We start from the raw sequence: 18,938 nt of genomic DNA on the forward strand, positions 1-18,938 counted from the left end.
ATTAAATTGGGTTCACTTGTGTTTGGGGCATATATGTTTAGAACTGTAACATCAACCTAATGAATTGTTCTCTTAATGAGTATGAAGTTACCTTCTTTAGTTCTTCTGATACACACACCACACACACACACACACACACACACACACACCTGGTTGTTTTCTAGTCCCATTTGCTTGGAATACCATTTTGTTCTTTTATTGACTGATGGTGTCTATCTTTGGTGGTGAGATATTTCTTGTAAATAGCAAAAAGTTGGAACTTATTTTCTCATCCAATCTGGTAGTGTGTAGTGGCCTCTTGCTTTGCCAGTGAACTTGTGGTGGCCACACCCTTTGGGCGTGGTTTCACATTCAGACATGACCCCTTATAAGGTGCAGAAGATGCAATCTAGCACAGTAGTGTGTGTCTTCTTATTGGGAAGCTAATACCATTAATACTCACAGCTATTTTTGATGTGCATTAATTCCCAACACTTCGTTTTTTTCCTGCTATTTTTGTAAACTTCTTTTGATTAACTGCCCTGGCACTGTTTGTCTTCCCCTCCCCCATTGACTTTTGTGTATGTTTATCTTCTTTAATTCAAACTGTTCCTTTTAATATGCTCTGTGAAGCTGTCTTAGTGTTCATTCATTCCTTTAGTCTGTTTTTATTTCTCCTTCAATTTTAATAGATAGCTTTTCTGGGTATACTACTCTGGGCTGACGATCTTTTACTTTTGTAATTGGAATAACATCTTTTAAAATACATCTAAATTTGAAAACCTTCTATCAAATTATTAGCTGTTTTTCTGGTGGCCCTGGCCTATGTGAGACTTGGTCCTTCTTGCTTGAAACTTCCCATGCCTTTTTATTTGTTTGTTTGTAAGTGCTTGGTTATAACACATGGTGGGGAATCCGTTTTCTGGTCCTGTCTGTTTGGTGTTGTGTGGGCCTCATTTACCTGGATGGATATCTCTCTCTATTTGGGAAACTTTTTTCTATGATTTAAAAATATTAACTATTTCTTTGCCCTGGAATTTTTTTCTCTATGACAATAATTTATAATTGGTCTTTTCATGGTCCCTCAAATTTCCTGAATATTCTGTTCATAGGGTTTTTTTTTATGTGTCGTTTTCTCCGGTTGTGTGATCTAGTCTCTCTACTTTGTCTCTCTTCTGTGTGTTCCACTTCTTTGGTGATGCTTTCACTGGGCTTTTTATTAGATTTATTGAATTTTTCACCTTCTGTTCCATTCCAGTTTAGGTTCTCTTTAGCGCTTCAATTTATTGAGTGAATTTAATATTCTTATCCTGAACTGTCCAACTTATTTTGTTTACCTGTTGGTGTTTTCTTGGATTTAAATAATTTTATTTCTGTCCTTTCCAAGTTCATTGAGGTGTTTGTGTTATTTTTTTCAGGCTTTGGATTCATTAAATATGCTCAGGATTGTTTTGAATTTTGTGTCTTCAATTTCCCAAAAGTTGTTCTTCTTGGGGAACATTATAAAAGGGCTGGTGATAGGGAAGGGGTATTGGCTTAATTTAACCATATACTCTGTGTGTGTGTGTGTGTGTGTGTGTGTGTGTGTGTGTGTGTGTATTTTGATGGGACCCACACACTTGGATTTAGGGTATTTATTATCTTTTGAAAATTGCAATTAAAATAAAATTAGATCACCCCTCCACTTCCTTTTCCTTCTCTAACTCCTCTTATGTCCCTCCCTCACTTTCTCTCAAATTGATGGCCTCTTTTTGATTATTTACACCACACACACACACACACACACACACACACACACGAGAAGAGAGAGAGAGAGAGAGAGAGAGAGAGAGAGTCTTATGTTTCTTACAATCTTTCTACCCCCTCTTCCACAATATTGGCTTAACTTTAGGTGCAAGAGCTGTGTGGTAGACATGTTTGGGGGCTGGGCTCCCTATGAACAGTTGTTCTCTGTATTATGACCAGTTGTCGCTTTTTGTAATGGTCTCCATGCAGGGTAAGGATACAAAGTCTTTAGTTTCCCAGCAGTGGGGTGTGGGCTGAATGCTGTACAGTAGGGTGCTTGGCTAGTGTAAGTGCTGAGAAAATGGAGACTAGGTGGATGTGTTCAGGGTGGGGCCAGGGCTCTTATAAAGGTCTTGTGGAGTGGCTGAGGTGAAGATGTCTGGAACTCTTACTGGTGTTGGGGTGGGGGCTGGAGTTGGAGGTCTGGATCCTGGAAGTTTGAGATGGGCCAGGGTTAACTGCTATTCCAAGAATGTTACAATTTTACAGCTTAACTATTAAATTGGAACTGAAACTTCAATGTGATCATAGTATTTGACCTGTATGATGACTCTTTGAAGTTTCTTGACAACCGACCTAGAAGGCAATTGGTGTCATGTGTACTCACTCCAAAATGGAGGGCTCATTCTCAACATATGTGTGGGTGCTTTTTATGATAGCCATTAAGTCGAGTTTTAAAGTGATGTTTAACTCCTCTGCCTTCAGTGATTACATCTTACAGTTGTTGAAGGAGTTTTGTTAGAATCCTGCAGGGGATTTGAATTCATGGGCTTTCACCGTAGTTTTGTAAACATTGCTGAAGTGATCAACAGCTATCATTAGATTCATTCAACTCAGAATATGTCTTCTTGAGCAAGAGAGGTGACTCAGCATGCTAAGCCACTCTGATGGCCTGAGTTCAATTCCTGGAAGTCACATAATGGAAGAAAAGATTGGACTTCCAAAAGTTGTCCTCTGACCTCAGTGTGTACATTGGTAATTGCCTTTCCACAACAAAACAAATGAAATGTAATAGAATGTGTTCTTTTATGAAATTAAACTTTTTTTAACCAATAAGTAATGCCTCCATACTGAAGATTTTCTTTTGTCTTAAGATTCATTTGTTTCTTTTTTTTTTCTTTTTCTTTTTTATACTAATGGGTCTACTCTAATTTTTTTTTCTGCAAATAGTTACTGACCAGGTACCCATTCTTTTACTTTAATCTGTGTCTGGTTTATATTTTAACATAAGACCAGATTTCTAATTTAAAAATCACATTTGTAGATCCTAAATTTATTAATTCCATGCTTTTCCACCTTATATTTACTTGTGTGTGCGCATTTCTCTGAATTTAGGCTTTCACATGTTTTGCATTTCTCCCATCTGTTTCTTCTGCCTCTTTAGATGTTTTGCTTTGGAGCTGAGGATGGAGTTCAGTTGGTAGAGCTTGCACGAGAGTCCAGGTTTTATATTCCATATCACATAAACTGGGTGTGGTAAAACACACAAGTAATAGTATTCAAGAGACAGTCAGAGGCAGGGGAATCAGAAATTCAGGGTCATCTTTTATTACACTGTGAGCTTAAGGCCAGTGTATGTTACCATTTTTTTTTATCTCTTTCTTCCATTCCACTTTTCCTCCTGATTTTTGTGGTTATATACTTTCTTTCTTTACTGGTATCTACTGAAACATTTACACGTAAATTTAATTTTAAAATCCGGTTAACCAACTGCACTATTTTCCTAAATCTACAAAAATCTCACAAAGTTTGAATTCTTGTTTTCTGAGCCTACATTCCAATGTTGTCCAGTATTTCAGCTTTGTGGGTTTATCCCCTCAAGTAAAAAGATTGCTCAACGAAACAGTTTGTTCTGATTTAACTGTGTAACTGCTATTTTCTCTGCTAAACATTGTTTCATAGTGCTATTCTTCCCTTGTTTTTCAAAGAAATATAGCTTTAGAGTCTTTACTTGGGGGTCTAGGGACATTACACCCCCTGAGTTTTGCTCAACCCTGTGTCATTATTTCCCACATTATTACAGATTCTGCATGATATCCCTGGACTAAGGCAGGTCTCAAGCCCCACCTTATCATGACTCAGGACCTTGAGAAAATGCCTTCTTTTGTTCAGGACTTAGTGTTCCTTTGGCAGGCCAAGGAAGATGATCCCCAAGAGTTCTTCTAGCTCCCTTATTCTGCAAGTAGGACATAATGGGTGACATATAACATTAGACACCAGAGAACAGAATGGAGTTGTCAATGATAATCTTTTGGGTAGCTGAGAAAATGAAGAGACAGGAATGAAAATTACATTATACATGGCCTTTTTGATTACAACCTCCTGAGTTTCCCGGAATAGCAGTGATTTATTTGCCATGTATCCAAAGACATGCCTTATATATGGTAGCTTCATGAACAGCGGTCTTTGAGAGAGACACACCCACAGTTTTCAGATATTCTACCATCTGTAGATATGAAACAGATGCTGGAGAGAGAGCATCTGAGGCCTGAGTGCCAAAGAGAAGGAAGGGGTGCTCTCTGGCTTTTGTGACAGGGGATTCGGGTGGGCTCTAGTTACCTTTCATGTGAGGCTTAGTGGGCTGGGTGTTTCCGTTTTTCTGCACATCTGCTACATGAAAAGGTGTACTTCTTAAATGATGGTCCTGGCTTATTTTCTCTTATTCTTAGAATATAAATGCAGACAAAATAATCACAGAACCATCAAAAATGACTGGGAACAAAGTTTGAAAATCGGGCCACTCTTCTTGTATCTGATTCTTTTCACCTATTTCTCATGGTGATTTGTACATGCTTAGCCACTCAGCCCCATTATGGAGTATACCTGCATTCCCCAAGGTACCTAGCAAATGGTGAATTATAAAGGCTTCAGAAATATTCATAATACAAGTGGTGAAAAAGTATGAAAATGTGAATTGTTGAATGAAGGTAAAAATTCCTATCCCACCTCAAAGGAACTACTTACTTGATTATAGCATTAAAAGGACACACACACACACACACACTTTTCGCAGAGTCCAGAGGGTGCTGAAGTGATTGGGGAACATGTCAGGAGTTGAGCTCATCAATGGAGGGGGGGCTGCATGCTCTTGGGCATACTCGCTCTGAGAGGCATCCACATTCTCGAGAACCATATGGAAAGCAACTGATGAAAAAGTGAATCACAGTTAACAGGGCAAAAAGGAAACAGATCATCCTAAAGAATTCCACACATCGGCAAGTAAGTGGAATGAGAAGTTTATTGGTAATCTAAATATAAAGTAGTTCTTTTACAGAAGAAAAAAAACAATGTGATTTTCATTTTTATTCTCACAGAGTGCTGGGAAAGCATAATCAAAACTGATAGAATGTAAATAAGAACATGTTTTAATATAATTGAATAATGTGTAAATACAAAAGAAATCGCCCGAATTATGGTCTTATAACACAACTTCTTCTGATTTTCATAAGGAACAGTGTGAACTGCTGTGGGGACATCGGGGACATTGTGACGCAGTAAATCCATGCACTGTGGTTACCCTGTGGAAATGCCATGGCTCTGTCAGTGTCACACAAACGAAAGAAGTCCTGCTCTCTACGCTTTTGTGTAACTTTTTCTAAGTTGGAAATGGTACGGAGACTTGCAGTGCTGCTGCTGGGCTATGGTTATGATTAGCTAGAAGGAAGTGCCTGCTCCCGGCAGATACACTAAGCACAGAGAAAGCTTGGCAGTTCTTAGCCCCTGTCCTTGACCCATCCCATTAAATATGACTTAGTTTTCCTATCAAGCTATCTATCTCTCATGGTCACAAGTCACCAGACTGAAACTCAGAGCAAGGCCACATTGTGTCTGTTGCATTTGGTTTGTTTGTTCTCAAGGAAAAGAACCAATGTCTTCCATAGACTTGATGGCATCACATAGAGATTTTGGAATTCTTTTTTAGTACTGAAATCTGATCATGTCGAAAATAGAAAACAATTAGTGTTGAAATTGATAGAGATAAAAGAATTGCCAACAGGAGAAATGTTTCTTGGGAGAAGTACTGCCTAAGTCTCTTTTTTAAAAAATCAGCCTGGCTCCAATCATGAAGCTACTAAAGAAACAAGACTATAGTCCTGGAGCTACTGATCAGGGCCATGTTGTTTCCTCAGCTCAGGTTTGAGTTGCTGGGCTCCTATATGGAAAACAGAGTGGCGGGTGACTGAAACGGCATCAAATGTGTCTTCCACAGTCTGTCACCTTTACTTTTATTTGGTAAAACTGAGTGAGAGAAGAGGCGTTTCACAGTAGCTTTGTGACCAAGGGGACATCATTACGTGTCCTTTCAGAAAGGCTAAGTGGACACATCTTACTTTCCTCAGAGGCATATTTAAGGGAATGTGGAGCCAAGTGACTTAGAAGGAAAGGAAACGACTTGGCAAGTGTAATCTGCCAGCTGGTTGAGTCAGACAACACATTGAGAACAATCTTTTTTGGAATCATGTCCTCCCTTCAACCCTTCTCCAATCATACAGTATCTCCATCTACCTCAGCATATTTACCTGGCTCATCTCCTATTGCCACCACTGGGTGAAAACTCAGCCTTCCAGGCTATGCTGCTGCCTCATCACAAACATCTAGAGTTCCCTGTCACTGACAGAGCTCCAAGATAAAAGCACTCAAATAGCATGCACTAGTATTCTTAGGAGCTGGAGTAAAAATGCTTCAAGGATCTGGCAGGGACACTTGGCCCCCCGAGTCTACATTCCCTATAGCCAAGACTTTTCTTTAGTTTTCTCTAAGTTAACCCAAGGCATAAAAGAAACCTGCTGACATGCTAAACTTAGCAGTACTTAGTTTATAAACACACACATGACACATATTAATTGCCTTTTTTTTTTCTTGACTAAATGTTCATGGGCATATTATTTTCGTGGAGTACAGGTCCCTCAGCAGTTTGCCACTAGTCCCGGCATATAAATACAAAGTGGCTGTATCAGCAGGAAGTGCCAGGGACACTCTTTCAGCCCATTTCATGGTAGCCACGGTAGGGGAGATTGGAAACGAGCCACTTGCTTCCATTTGGCGATGCTTCGCTATCTCAGCACCTACTCCTTCTGATGGTGTTTTTGAAGGCTGAACAGTACGACTCTGGGTACCGTGTGTACATACATATGTAGGGATAACGTTTATGTTTCTCAGAATAGGCACTTTGGAAGGCACTGCATCTAAAAGTAAAGTTAATAGAGCCTATATTTAGCACCCGTCTTCTCACTTTGCTGATGTGTGTGCTGAACAGAAGAGCACATTGGAAGCAGTCTCTCAGAGGCCAGAGTCGGCAAGTGGCTCTATTCAGAGCTGGGAGAGTCTTGCCAACTCAACTGTAACTGTTAGAAAGGCAGACTTGGGGAAGGTGTAATGGTTTTGCTCAAAGGTGATAGCACAGAAAGAGAAAAGCCTGTGACAAAGCCATGAAATAAGAGCCCATGTGAACCTCATGCAAAATTACTATCCCTAGGCTGTGCCTTTGCGTCACAACTACTTTGTGGCTCAGGCTTACTACTTAGAAAGTTCATCTCATAGTTGCCCCCATTCCCATACTCAGCAGTAGAGAAAGACAAGCCCCCAATCTTTAAGTAATGATCAAGGTATAGATTCACACTAAACAAAACCAAATCAGGTTAACTCACTACACAGAGCGCATGCTCAGAGTTCCCTGCAGCTGTACAAACTTGGTTCTAAGTTTAAGGTTTTGTGTAAGGCACACAATTCCACACAGCAGTCTTATTCATGCTCAAGAACCAGAGTCATGTGTCATTTTTAATTTTATTTTCCTCCTTGACATATTTCCTGAGAAAGAGTGAAGACAGGATTCAGATCTGTGGAGGGGAACTATTCTACCATTTGTTAATGAGGAAAGGGGTCTTGGATACTTTGCTTATCAGGTGTTTCAAGTGACAAATGGGCAGTAAGGCTAGTCATTGAAAAATGATTTTGTTACTACTTTACTGCTAAACATTTATGATCAGACCAGTTTCTGGGGTCTACATCTCATCTGGGACACATCTCAGTTTAGACTTTTCACTTGAGGTAGAAGATGGGTCCAGGCTAATTCAGTTTGCCACCAAGTGAATGAGGTGATGTATGTGGCACTCTTCTAGAAACCAACAAGAACACAAAAGATTACTATAATGCACATATCACCCAAATATCAGCTCCTGTCTTACTATGTATGTGTGAGGCAAAATGAGACTATTCCCATTGTGAATATTTAAATGATGAAAACCACTTAGGTCCTAGTCTGTGTTTGAAGGAATGAAACACATTAGGAAGAAACCTCATAACATGGTCAAGTTCTAGTCCTCTAATTACTAAGCATCATGGCTATCCAAGGGCAAAGAGCAATTAGGAGGAACTATGTTGTTTTTCTTTCACACAAGACTCCCTTCCCTCCCCCAAAATAAAGCAAAAAGGGTTGAGAGAGGATGCAGATATGGAAACCAGCTCTATCTTATATCTTCTGAGTGAGAAATGGAGCTGAATAGTTTGGTAAGTAAAGATATTCAGGCTTCATGATGGAGGATGTGGATTTATGAAAGTAGTTATTAATTCCTACACCTCACTATGAAGCAATGTAGATGTTGTAGAAAATGGCAATGCAATGCCCTGATAATTCTGGCCCCTTATTCTTTACCTTTCCCTGACGGAAGTACAGAAACTCAAGCAAGGGAGATAAACACCTCACTTTCTACTCCTGCATCAAATTGCTTTGACATATTTTAAGAGAGTAAAAGACCCACACAAAATTTAAGTAGTTATTTCTTTTCCTTTTTTGCCAGGTATGAAAATGGGTCAGGTCTAGGAATTATTAATTTTCTGGCCTGAAGAGGTAAAATGTTTTAAAATAAGATTTCTTTTTTGGAGAATCAGCTTTCTTGGTAAAGACCCAAGTGTGTGTGTGTGTGTGTGTGTGTGTGTGTGTGTGTGTGTGTGTGTGTGAGAGAGAGACAGAGAGAGTGTGTGTTTCAAAGACAATAAAATTGTGTTTTCTCTAAATCTTTGGAACTAATATTATATAGGATTTAAGAAGGGAAATTTTCACCCACCCCTTTCCCTTTATTTATATCATATGACAGTAAGTCAGGATTTGTGGTTGATTCCTGAAGGTATCTGAAAAATATTTTCATGAGGGAGTACCCTTACAATTCACCGCTTTACTGTCCTTTTGTCTAATGAGATGGGACAGCTCTACAGAGGCAAGCCTCCCCTCAGGTAACTCATCTCGTAATTCTGAGATGAGTTCAAAGAGCTTCATTAATCTATAGTTTGGGTGGTTTGCCCCATCTGTGCCAGAGGAAATTCTTTCCATTTTACCAGCCATAATATACATCACACCTCTCAGAGAGACAAGACACCTTTCTGGTCTTTGGCTGTGAGCGCTCAGACTGTGATGCCAACCTTCTTGTCCTCTTGGTGTCCTATATTTCCCTTGTGGGAAGATGGGAAAAGACTGGGAGGCCATTTGTTGTTTAACTCGCCTCTTCCTAATCTCAGGGGATAGGTGTGGCCTGACGGAGCAGCAACTCTAGGGAGAGAAATGCCTACCTTACACATTAGGGCATCTGAAAGGGTTTTCCAGACTTAGTGCAGGTGTCATATCATGAGAGTAAGGATATTTTCATTAGTCAATGGATTTTTAACTGTAAATAACCAGAAGGTAGAAAAGAGAGAAATTAGAAAGCCCTGAGCATACCTCGGATACACAGCTTCTCAGGGAGTCAGCCAAAAGTGGGGTGTTCATTTGTTGAGTAGTTACATGGGTTAGGGTTAGGACCTGGGCTCCTCCAAGTAGGATTTTCGTTGTTGGTAAGAACATAGTGTTAAGCAACTTGTGAGGAGGGTACATTAGCCACAAAAGTACTACAGTCTAAGAAGCACCTCCTATCAAATGATCAAGGGTAAATTTCAGAAAGGCCACCCATTCAATAGCACTTCTTTAGGCATCTCAAGGCATTTTGGTCTTGGGTTTATTGGATGAGAAATTCCTGTTGGGTCAGTGTTTTGGTAGGCTCTCCATACATGTGAATGGACAGAGAGACTAATATGTTTTTGGGTTTGTTTTTTATTTAACCTATAGCAGTTTTTGCTTCTGTGGGGCATATCATGGCCAGAGCGAGGGAGGGAAAAAGGGAGGGAGGCAGGGCTTTCCTAAAGCTTAGGGCACCTCTGCATGCTACTGTATTCTAAATGACACAGTTTCAGTTGATATTCGGAACCTGACTGGTCCAGACTGCTTTGCTATTCACATAAACTGACACTCTCTAGGGAACTTTGCTGCAATGTGCTTCTGCACAGCTGTCTTCTCTCAGTGACCTTTGTGCCACAGGCTTCCTCACAGTGCTGATCACAAAGACTGGTGGCCACCCACAAGATGACATAGATATGTGCAAGCTCCCCCGATGATCTGCAACACTATAATGCACATGTACACCAGCCACTGATAACCAAGTGGCCCCTGTGAATATCCATGGGTAACCTGTGAGAAGTGTGTGACAAGGGCTGGGTAAATGCCCAGATCTCACACTTACTGGCTATATTGCTTTTGGCAAGTCACTTAATGATTCTCCTCTTCTAGGACAGGACTATTAATAACCATCTTCCCAGGGTTGTTCTATGTGTGAAAGCAGTTTGTAAGCCCTCTCAGGACTTTTATTATTTTACAGCTCAGAAATCCACCCATAGGTGCTACCTACCCAGGGGCGAATAGCAAGTTCTTGCTAAAGGTTCTCAAAAAAAGCTGGGGCAGCAGAGACACAATGCTGTTCTTCCCAAGACAAATGGCTGCTGGTGAAACTGTGACCCCGGGCAACAGGGAGAGAATTTATCCATCTTTACATAAAACACAGCAGCATACAATTCCTTTCCTTAAGAACGGTAAACTCAGTGTGCTGAAGAACTGATCGGAAGCAATGGGTTTCCACCAGTACTTTCCTTTCGACTTTTTCCTTGTGCAAGAAAGCTAGAGATCACACAGCGATGTTTCCCAACATTCTTAAGGTCATTATCAGTGAGCCAGATAAATGGAGCAAACTGTTCACGGGACAGTTACTAAGGGAGGGCACAAAGCTATCGAACCCCAATCAGAAAGGTTTGTTTCCTGAATAGAAAACACAAGCAGCAGAATCCACACAATCTAACATGCAGTTGTCAGAGAGCATTCTGACTGTTCTTATGGAGGTTTAAAGCATTTCTACTCCTCAGCTAAAAATGGAAGTTGTTTTTAAAAGTGATAGATCATGGAAAAACAAAATAAACAATGAAAGTAAAAACAATGGGTAAGTTGGTATTTTATTATGTTTTGTGTGTTCGTTTTATTGTATGGACCCTGGAGAATATGAGTCCAAAGACAGGCTCTGTTTTAATGACAAGGACAGCTGAAAGAGAGGGACTTCCTCACTGGGTGATGAGTTCCTGGGTATGGGCACAATTTCAGCAAACTTTACTGTGCAGCAGGGAGTCCGTGAGGGAACTGGAGCACCCAGCATGACAGATGGCTTAGAGCCCTAATTGTGTTCCTAGAAGAATAAAAAAGTAGACAAGGCCTACTTGTTCCTTTTTGAGGGTTCAAAAGATAGGCACATTTGCTGCAAGCATAGAGGACGATAGTGTGGTTCAGTAAGAATCACTTGTTGCAACAAAGGCCACAGGGACTGTTTCTTATGTATGGGTTGCTTGTGTCTGGCCAATCATCTCCTATTCCAACTATAATGCTTATGGGAAAGTATCTATGGTTCAGTTTTCTTTGGTGCCTTTTCTCTCTCACTGAGCCTGAATATATGAAAGATTCTGTTCTTACTAAGACTCCAGAATCCATGCATCATGGCCAACACAGCTTTGCAGGAAGAAGCCTATGCTGTCGGGTTGGGTTTTAAGGACTCTTCCTCCAATTTCTCAATGAAGTCAGTAAGTCAGGCTACAGTGTCCTCACATGTCCTCCCGAACTCCCATAGAGGCCACTGTGAGGAACTAGTCTTTTCCATGCCACACTCCTTTCTAGGAAGAAGTATCTAGACTGACTATTTTATCTTAGTGCAATCAGCCTGAATCTCTCAGAGTGATTCAACAATGATCAGTTAAGGAATAAGGATATTGAGAGGACAAAACAAGATACATCACTGATCATGGAGGGAAGCTGCTTGCTTTAGACACAAATACTAGAAATGAATGGAAGAGTTTCAAAACCAAAGACTAGTATCGATGCCGAACTTACTAAGTATCAAGAACCTTTTTCTCTATCCGTCATGGGAATGTAGACAAGTAAGATCTTTGAGAAGACAAGCATAAAGAAAAAGGACATGGCAGACTTTATGAGGCCAAACAGAAGGACCCTTGTGTAATATGCCTTAGCTCACTTCCTGTCTTCTATCAGCATCAAAACCAGCAGTGAAACAAGCTAAACAAACAAACAAAACAGCACCGAAAATAAGAGGGCTGTTTTGCACATGTGGCTCCACCATTATGAGGGAAATCGTTTCAAGGCATCTCATCAGTTACCTCTGAAGGATTCCCATTCCTTTCCTTGAAACCCTGAGAAAAGTGCTTTCATCCACCCGATGAATGGTGAACAGCAATTGTTGAGTCACGGAGTAGACGGAAACAGAATTAGGAAATATTTGGGGGTAATGTTGACACTGGAGACAGGAGAGTAAGAGGCATTGTCAATGTCAATAAATGTGAAGCTGAAGGACTTGGTGGTATCAAATCCACAGAGGTGAAGAGTCTAGAATGGTTTTATGTAATTTTTCAGCTAGGTTGCATTGCTTTGAGTAGTATTCCACACTGGCCATCTCCAGTAATAGATGTTATAGCCATCAGTCACAAAAACAAGAGAATGCAGATCTTTATAAGAGCCATAATACTGTTCACCCAGGCACAGCACCCGAGTATGTTTGTGTTCAACAAGACTCTCAGCACTAGGGTAGAGCATGAGGTGACATGGTGACATCTGTATTCTTGGCAGAACATTTTGCTTCTCAGATTGAGAACTGAATTTAGAAGTTATGTTCAAAGATAAGTTCATAGAGTGCAATTGTGGCTAGTTAAACACTATGCTATTGGAGCCTAGCAGATGACTGTCAGAGTTAGATAAACGAAGTTTTATTTTGCCTCTAAGTAGATGGGCATCTTGGAAACTTAGCCATTCATTCCAAATAGTACAAAGGAATTTGAGTATGATAATTTTTAACAAATGCTAGAAGTAGAGATACTTATTATCCTGCTTAGAGAGTACTATAAAACAAATACCAATCAGAAGCAAAGAGCAAAGATTTGAGCATTTTTTCCCAATCAGATGGACAAAAATGTGTCTTTTACATAGCTCTCCACAATTAGTTACATGTATGGTGGTTAACTAAAATATTGTCTAAAATTTTTGCATAAGGAAGGAAAAATTAAAACAGAAAAGTAAATTAGTATCTTTCTCCTCTGTGCTAAGGGAAAATATGCCTGTAAAATAGTCTACATTCAAGAAAATTCCTAGTGTTAAACTACCCCTTGCAAATACTGAGTCAATTATTATCATTTAATATGGATCATGGGCTAAGTGCTGCAATGTTGAAAATTGGGAAAGTTAATAGTTTCCCCTTGCCACAAGGAAAATTATCAAGTTAATTTCAATGGGACAAAATGATGTTCTATCACTAAAGATGTGAGTACTTTGTGGTCAAAATGTTGTGTTAAAAACAAATCCCAGTCTAACTTTAGAAAGAACACTTTGCATATACATAGGTAAGAAACAAGGCAGTTCTTCTTTTAAAGGAAGAACTCTACTACTGAAGTCCTCAACAAGGACTCATTAAAATACGGCTGAAGACTGCATCTCCTTCTAGGAATAAATACAACCTAAAGAGTATGCCCCTGTAAAACCAGGTTTTTCTGGATGGTAAGTATATGCTCTGGTCGTCTTTCTCCTTTAATGTGGTCATAATGTTATGGTATCCTAACTAGACTTATGAGGCGGGCCAATTAGGGCAGCGTTAGTAGGCACAATGGAAGGAAGAAATTGAGGGAAGGCGGTGGGAAAGGAGAGGAGAGGAGAGGAGAGGAGAAAGCAAGGGGCTAAACACTTACATTAAATCACAGTAACTTTGGCCAGGTTAATTGTAAAAGGTCTGAAACAAAGCTATGCTAACCACACCCACAGCACCACAAGCAGCTTCATCCCAATTATCAGCAAGTTAAATAACTTGTCCTGAAATATTCATGGTTGTAGCACAATCATAACTTGCTCAATAATCAAGACTGGCCCTTATTAATTCAAACAAATAATATAATTTAAAAATGTGTGTGATAAATGGATGTTATGGGCTCAAGTGTCTGTCTTCGTCTGTCTTTATTATTTGAGTAAACCAAGAGGAAGATCAAATCATGAGCACTTACAAAGCCTATCATGATCTCAGCTATGCGCATGCTCTCATAGACACCTATGAGGTCCTTCCAAACTGAAGAAATAATACATGAAGAGTGCTGCAGCTCTCCTCAATCTCCTCTCCCCTACCCCCCTCTGAGATCTCGGGTTTAAGTATTTCTATTATTGAACAACAGTCATAGTAGTGTAAACAGATTATTTAAAAATAAGGCACAATTAAAGACTGCTTTTGATTGTCTCTGATGAAAGTGCACCAGAGGAGCCATCCCAGGACATGGACTCGAGGCACATTTTGCAGAGGTATCTTTTTTGGTTGCTGGTTGTCTACAGATGGCTGAAGCAGGGGTATGGAACATGCTGTCATATTTCATTCATAACACACATGTACTGTAGCTTTAGGCAACAGATGGACAATCACTTGTTTAAACTACAAATGTGAAATACTAAGGTAGAATGGCAATATTTCTAGAAATGTATATAAAAAATGCCTTTCCAAGCCAAGAGGGATGGTAAGAGGCTGGGAGGTGGCATCAGTGTTTCCCTGATCTCCCTAGCAGCTGCCATAATTTTCCTGACACCCTTCAAAACTTGATAATGGAAGGATCAGAGGGCAAGCGACATAGAGCTGACAGGAGAAACCCAAACCATGTCAAATAGAAATAACACTGTTATTCCTGACTGGTTCACATTAATAGGATTTGTAGTAACTAGGAAGATGGTTGGCAGTTGTGTTCGTAGAGTCCTGTCTGTAGTCTGTCAGTGCTATCCTGCAGTCTCTCAGAGAGCATGTTCTCCTGCCTCTGGACCCAAATACAAAACAGCTGTACATCGTCATGAGGGTCCATGTCTCTTAAAAGCTTACCATAGACACATGTGCAGACTTTTCATAGAAAAAAATTAGTGTTTTTAAATTCGTTTCATTAATGAGCATATAACCCTGGTAGTCATTTTCATCAGAGAAGGCATTGTAGTAGGGACAACAATGTGCTAGTGACAGGAAAAAACCCACATCTTTGAGCTGTGGAGATGACAATATTTCATTACTGCCTAGGCATTGACCTAGGGCACAGTTTTGAGTTTTGAAGGCAATTTTGTTTCCCCAACTCCAGACTGAGCCAGTCTGAGATGGGAACCTAAATAGTTAGCAAATCTTTTTATGGATGGGAGGTTTAGCTATGGAAGAGCACTTGTCTGTTTTGTGCAAAGCTCAGAGATCTATCCCTACCACTATAGAAATAGAAAGGAAATCTTATTTTGAAACGTTCTCTGCAGAGCCCATGACAATGGGGTTTTTTCCTGTTCCTATGTATTTCACTTTACATGGAATAACCAAGTGTTTGTGCTCTTGATATTTAAACAATTCAGATAGATTTTTACAAGTTTTCTGCTACAAGCATTATAGTTTTTCTATTTATGTATTTAAACGATAGTAAGGTAATATATCAAAAGACAATGTGTATAATCATTAAAGTAATATGATCTTTATATTTCTACAGTAGGCAAAACTTTATATAGCTAAAAGAGTAAAGAACAGAGTGTCTTGGTATTGTTTAAATCAAATGTGTAATAGGAGAAAACAAGAAAGAAATGCAAATCATATATTAAAGAAATTGCTGAATAAAGTGTTAGGATCCTTTATACTTATTAGACCTTGTGAAAGAAAAACATCTAATTCTAAATATTTCTGTATAGGTGTATGTGCACATTCGTTATTATAAAAGTATAAGTCTATATTAAAAAGAAATTCACTTTAAAATCTTTGGTAAAGATACTCTGAGGTTACTTGATGAGAAAGCACTGGGAAGGCTGTCAGCAGGCAGAGCTCTGCCTGTAAAACCTCAGGGAAGAAACTGTGGTAGCATTTTCCTATAACTCTTGCATGTAAACATCTGGCTACACAAGTAGTTAAATGTAACAAACAAGTAGGATGTTATTGCTCTATAGTATAACTATTACATACATTCCTCCTCTGTTGCTTGAATTTATAGCAATATTATTGCATTTCTAGACATAATTCTTGCCCTCATTAAACTGGACTCTATTTTTGGCATAAAGTCAATTTCCTGGTGAACATTTTAGGCACTTCAAGCAGACTGTATTGCTACCTCAACTGTGTGACAGCCAGTGTTCTCCAAGGTCACTGGCACAGCCAAGCCTTTGATTTGGAACACAGGAATTCAGGGATAGAGCTACCACCATATCCTGAAATCCACAAGCTGCCCTCCATGAATCCCAAGAGGAGGGAAGCAGGTATGCATAGCTTTGGGGAGTCTAACATGCAAACTGCTTAGCATGGAAAGTAAATAAGCCACAGAGACTCCCAGGTGAGCTGAGTGACAAAGGCTTAAAGGTTTCTTTTATGATGACTTCTATTCAAGTAAAATAAACTTTATGGAATTCCTGAGGCATAGGATTCAATTTTAAACATACACAAGTAATTTTAAAGAATTTTGTTCTAAATGTTAAAATTAAAACTGTCAGACTAGAAGATCATCATGTCATGAAGATTAAAAAAAAAAAAAAGACACAGTCAGGCTGGGGATGCAGGAGTAGCAGGGTGCTTGCCAAGCACGAGGTCCTAGTTCAACTCCCAGCACTGCATAGGAGAAATTAAAAGGTATGTGTGGGATTTAAGGTGACTACATTCCTAGGACTGGATGTTAGCTACAGAGGGATTCATTATATTATTATTTATACCCTTCGGTATATTTAAAATATTCCATAATTTAAAAGTATATATTTGTAGAAGATTTAAAGAAAGGTTTGGGAAATCTCATCCTGAGATACTGAGTACTGAGTTCACAAAATGGCCAGCTGCAATTGCTAAGCGAGGTGTCTCCTCTCAAGGAAGGAATCTGGCTCCAGTTGGCAAGCAAGCATTTCACCGGCTAATAAGAGTTCCCAGAAAGATTCTAGGCAGCCATTCTGAATATTTTTAGCTCAGAAAGACAATTTTGTTTTCAGTGATTGTCTTTGAAAGTGTGGTGTAAATGTCACATTGAAGATAGGAAAATGTCTCCTGCAATATGTACTTGAGTTGGAAAAGGATTATAAGAACAATCAAACTCGGTTTCACAATCTTTTGCAGCTTTTCTTTCTTTTTTAAAGAAGACGAAACACGGTTACATAACTTCATTTTATATGTCCCAATTTGCAATTTTCAGGAAAAAAATAGATTTGGGTCATTATAAAAAGAAAGAAAGACAAGAATTTGATTCCTTTTAATACATCCCTTTCTGTAGATAAATGTTAATTGCGGTAACCGAGCTTGTGTATTAGGGGAAAATTCACGGTATTTCTAAGATGAAGTGTCAGACAGAATTGGAAATGTACCAAAAGCAAGTCTGTCTGTCTTACATCCAAATAGTGTGGAGAGGAAAATCTCAAGGTAGAATTGTTGAAACATAATGGGCTTTTCAAATACACATAGCAACCTTTGGCTAGCATTTCCCAGTTGGTTTCTTTAGCTTAGTAGTGAAACTTGGTTCTTTCCCCACATTTTAGCTATTGGCCAATAAACATTTTCAAATAAGCCTTGACCACTGGTCACTACAGATTTTAAATTTGGATAATTAATTGCAAACTAAATTTGGACTCCTGTTAATTTATGTATTTTTTCAAATAAATTTTTATAGCCCACAGAAAAAAAATGTGCACATACCCTGTCTCACGTTTATTTTTTACCAGGAGACGTGAGTGTAGTTCAATACCTGGTAACAGAATGGCTAACTTTTGTAGCCACAGCCAGAGCGAAAGTGACAGGATGAGATGTCAAGCTAAAAGCACCTGCAGTCTGGCACATTCACCCAGGAAAAATCATGTGACAGCAAATACCACACGAAAAATCTATTCAACCAGATGAAAAGTGAGACAAACACGAGGATTAAATGTTACAGGAATGCAGAAGTGAGTGGGACGGAGCATAATCTGTGCAAAAATGTGGAAGTCCTTGCAACAAAGGCTCATCAAGGCCCTACGTGATTAAATGTGAAATGTGTATTTGGTAGGAACTTAAACAAATCTCATCATGTATGTGCTTCTAAAGAAAAGGTTAACAGCAGATGAAGAACAGAGACCATCTCAGACGCTGAGAGCTTTGCCTCTATTTTTCTATTTCTTCTCTTATCTTTTTCTTGTGTTTCATTCTTCTCAGTGCACACACTCAGTTGCTAAGCGGGTGACCGACTCTACAGGTCAGTGCTTGCCTTGGCGGTCAACACCCTGATGCGGGCTGAGTTGCAGGTCTTGCAGAGGATGTGTCCATCCAAGGGATAGCAGCCTTGGTTGTCTCCTTCAGACAGAAGACCACCACAATCCTAGGGAAACAAAGACAGAAGTGAAACTGTGAAGCACAGGCACAAATCTAGCTTCCCAGGCCTTCTTTACAAGGTTTCTGTGATGTGTCCACAAGACTCCATACTTAGTACATGACATAGCAGATTGTGAATGAAACTGAATTAGACGTCAATAACACGAGGGCAAATGGCTGCCAGGAGTGCTGGTACAAGCCTTTGATCCCAGGGATTGGGAAGAAGAGGCAGACGGACCTCTGTGAGTTCGAGACCAGCCTGGTCTACATAGCAACTTCTAGGCCAGCAAGGACTATAAAGACTCTCAAAACAAATAGATGGTATAAAATGACTGAGTCTTCTGGTCACTGACTGCAAAACATAGTACAAGGAGGAAAGAGCCTATCACTTTCAGCTCTCAGGGGTTAATCTGCTCTCCTAAACAACATTAAGGGGGAATAAAGTATGGTCCCTAATGCACACTATCCTTTGTCCTCAAT

General features: G+C 39.6%; 1 protein-coding gene across 3 annotated transcripts in view; it reads right to left on the bottom strand.

Annotated features, from left to right (window-relative positions):
* Nucleotides 1-4,984: 4,984 nt before the first annotated feature.
* Nucleotides 4,985-18,938, bottom strand: part of LOC101828273 (LIM domain containing preferred translocation partner in lipoma) — a 583,098-nt gene continuing 569,144 nt past the window's right edge. For all 3 annotated transcript variants that reach the window (XM_040751025.1, XM_040751024.1, XM_040751023.1), the window contains one exon: nucleotides 4,985-18,465. In XM_040751025.1, the coding sequence (XP_040606959.1) occupies nucleotides 18,337-18,465 (129 nt within the window). In that variant the 3' untranslated portion in view covers nucleotides 4,985-18,336. The remainder of the gene's footprint in view (nucleotides 18,466-18,938) is intronic.

The sequence above is a fragment of the Mesocricetus auratus genome, unplaced genomic scaffold, assembly GCF_017639785.1.
Source record: "Mesocricetus auratus isolate SY011 unplaced genomic scaffold, BCM_Maur_2.0 Super-Scaffold_100008, whole genome shotgun sequence".
NCBI classification, from domain to species: Eukaryota; Metazoa; Chordata; class Mammalia; order Rodentia; family Cricetidae; genus Mesocricetus; species Mesocricetus auratus.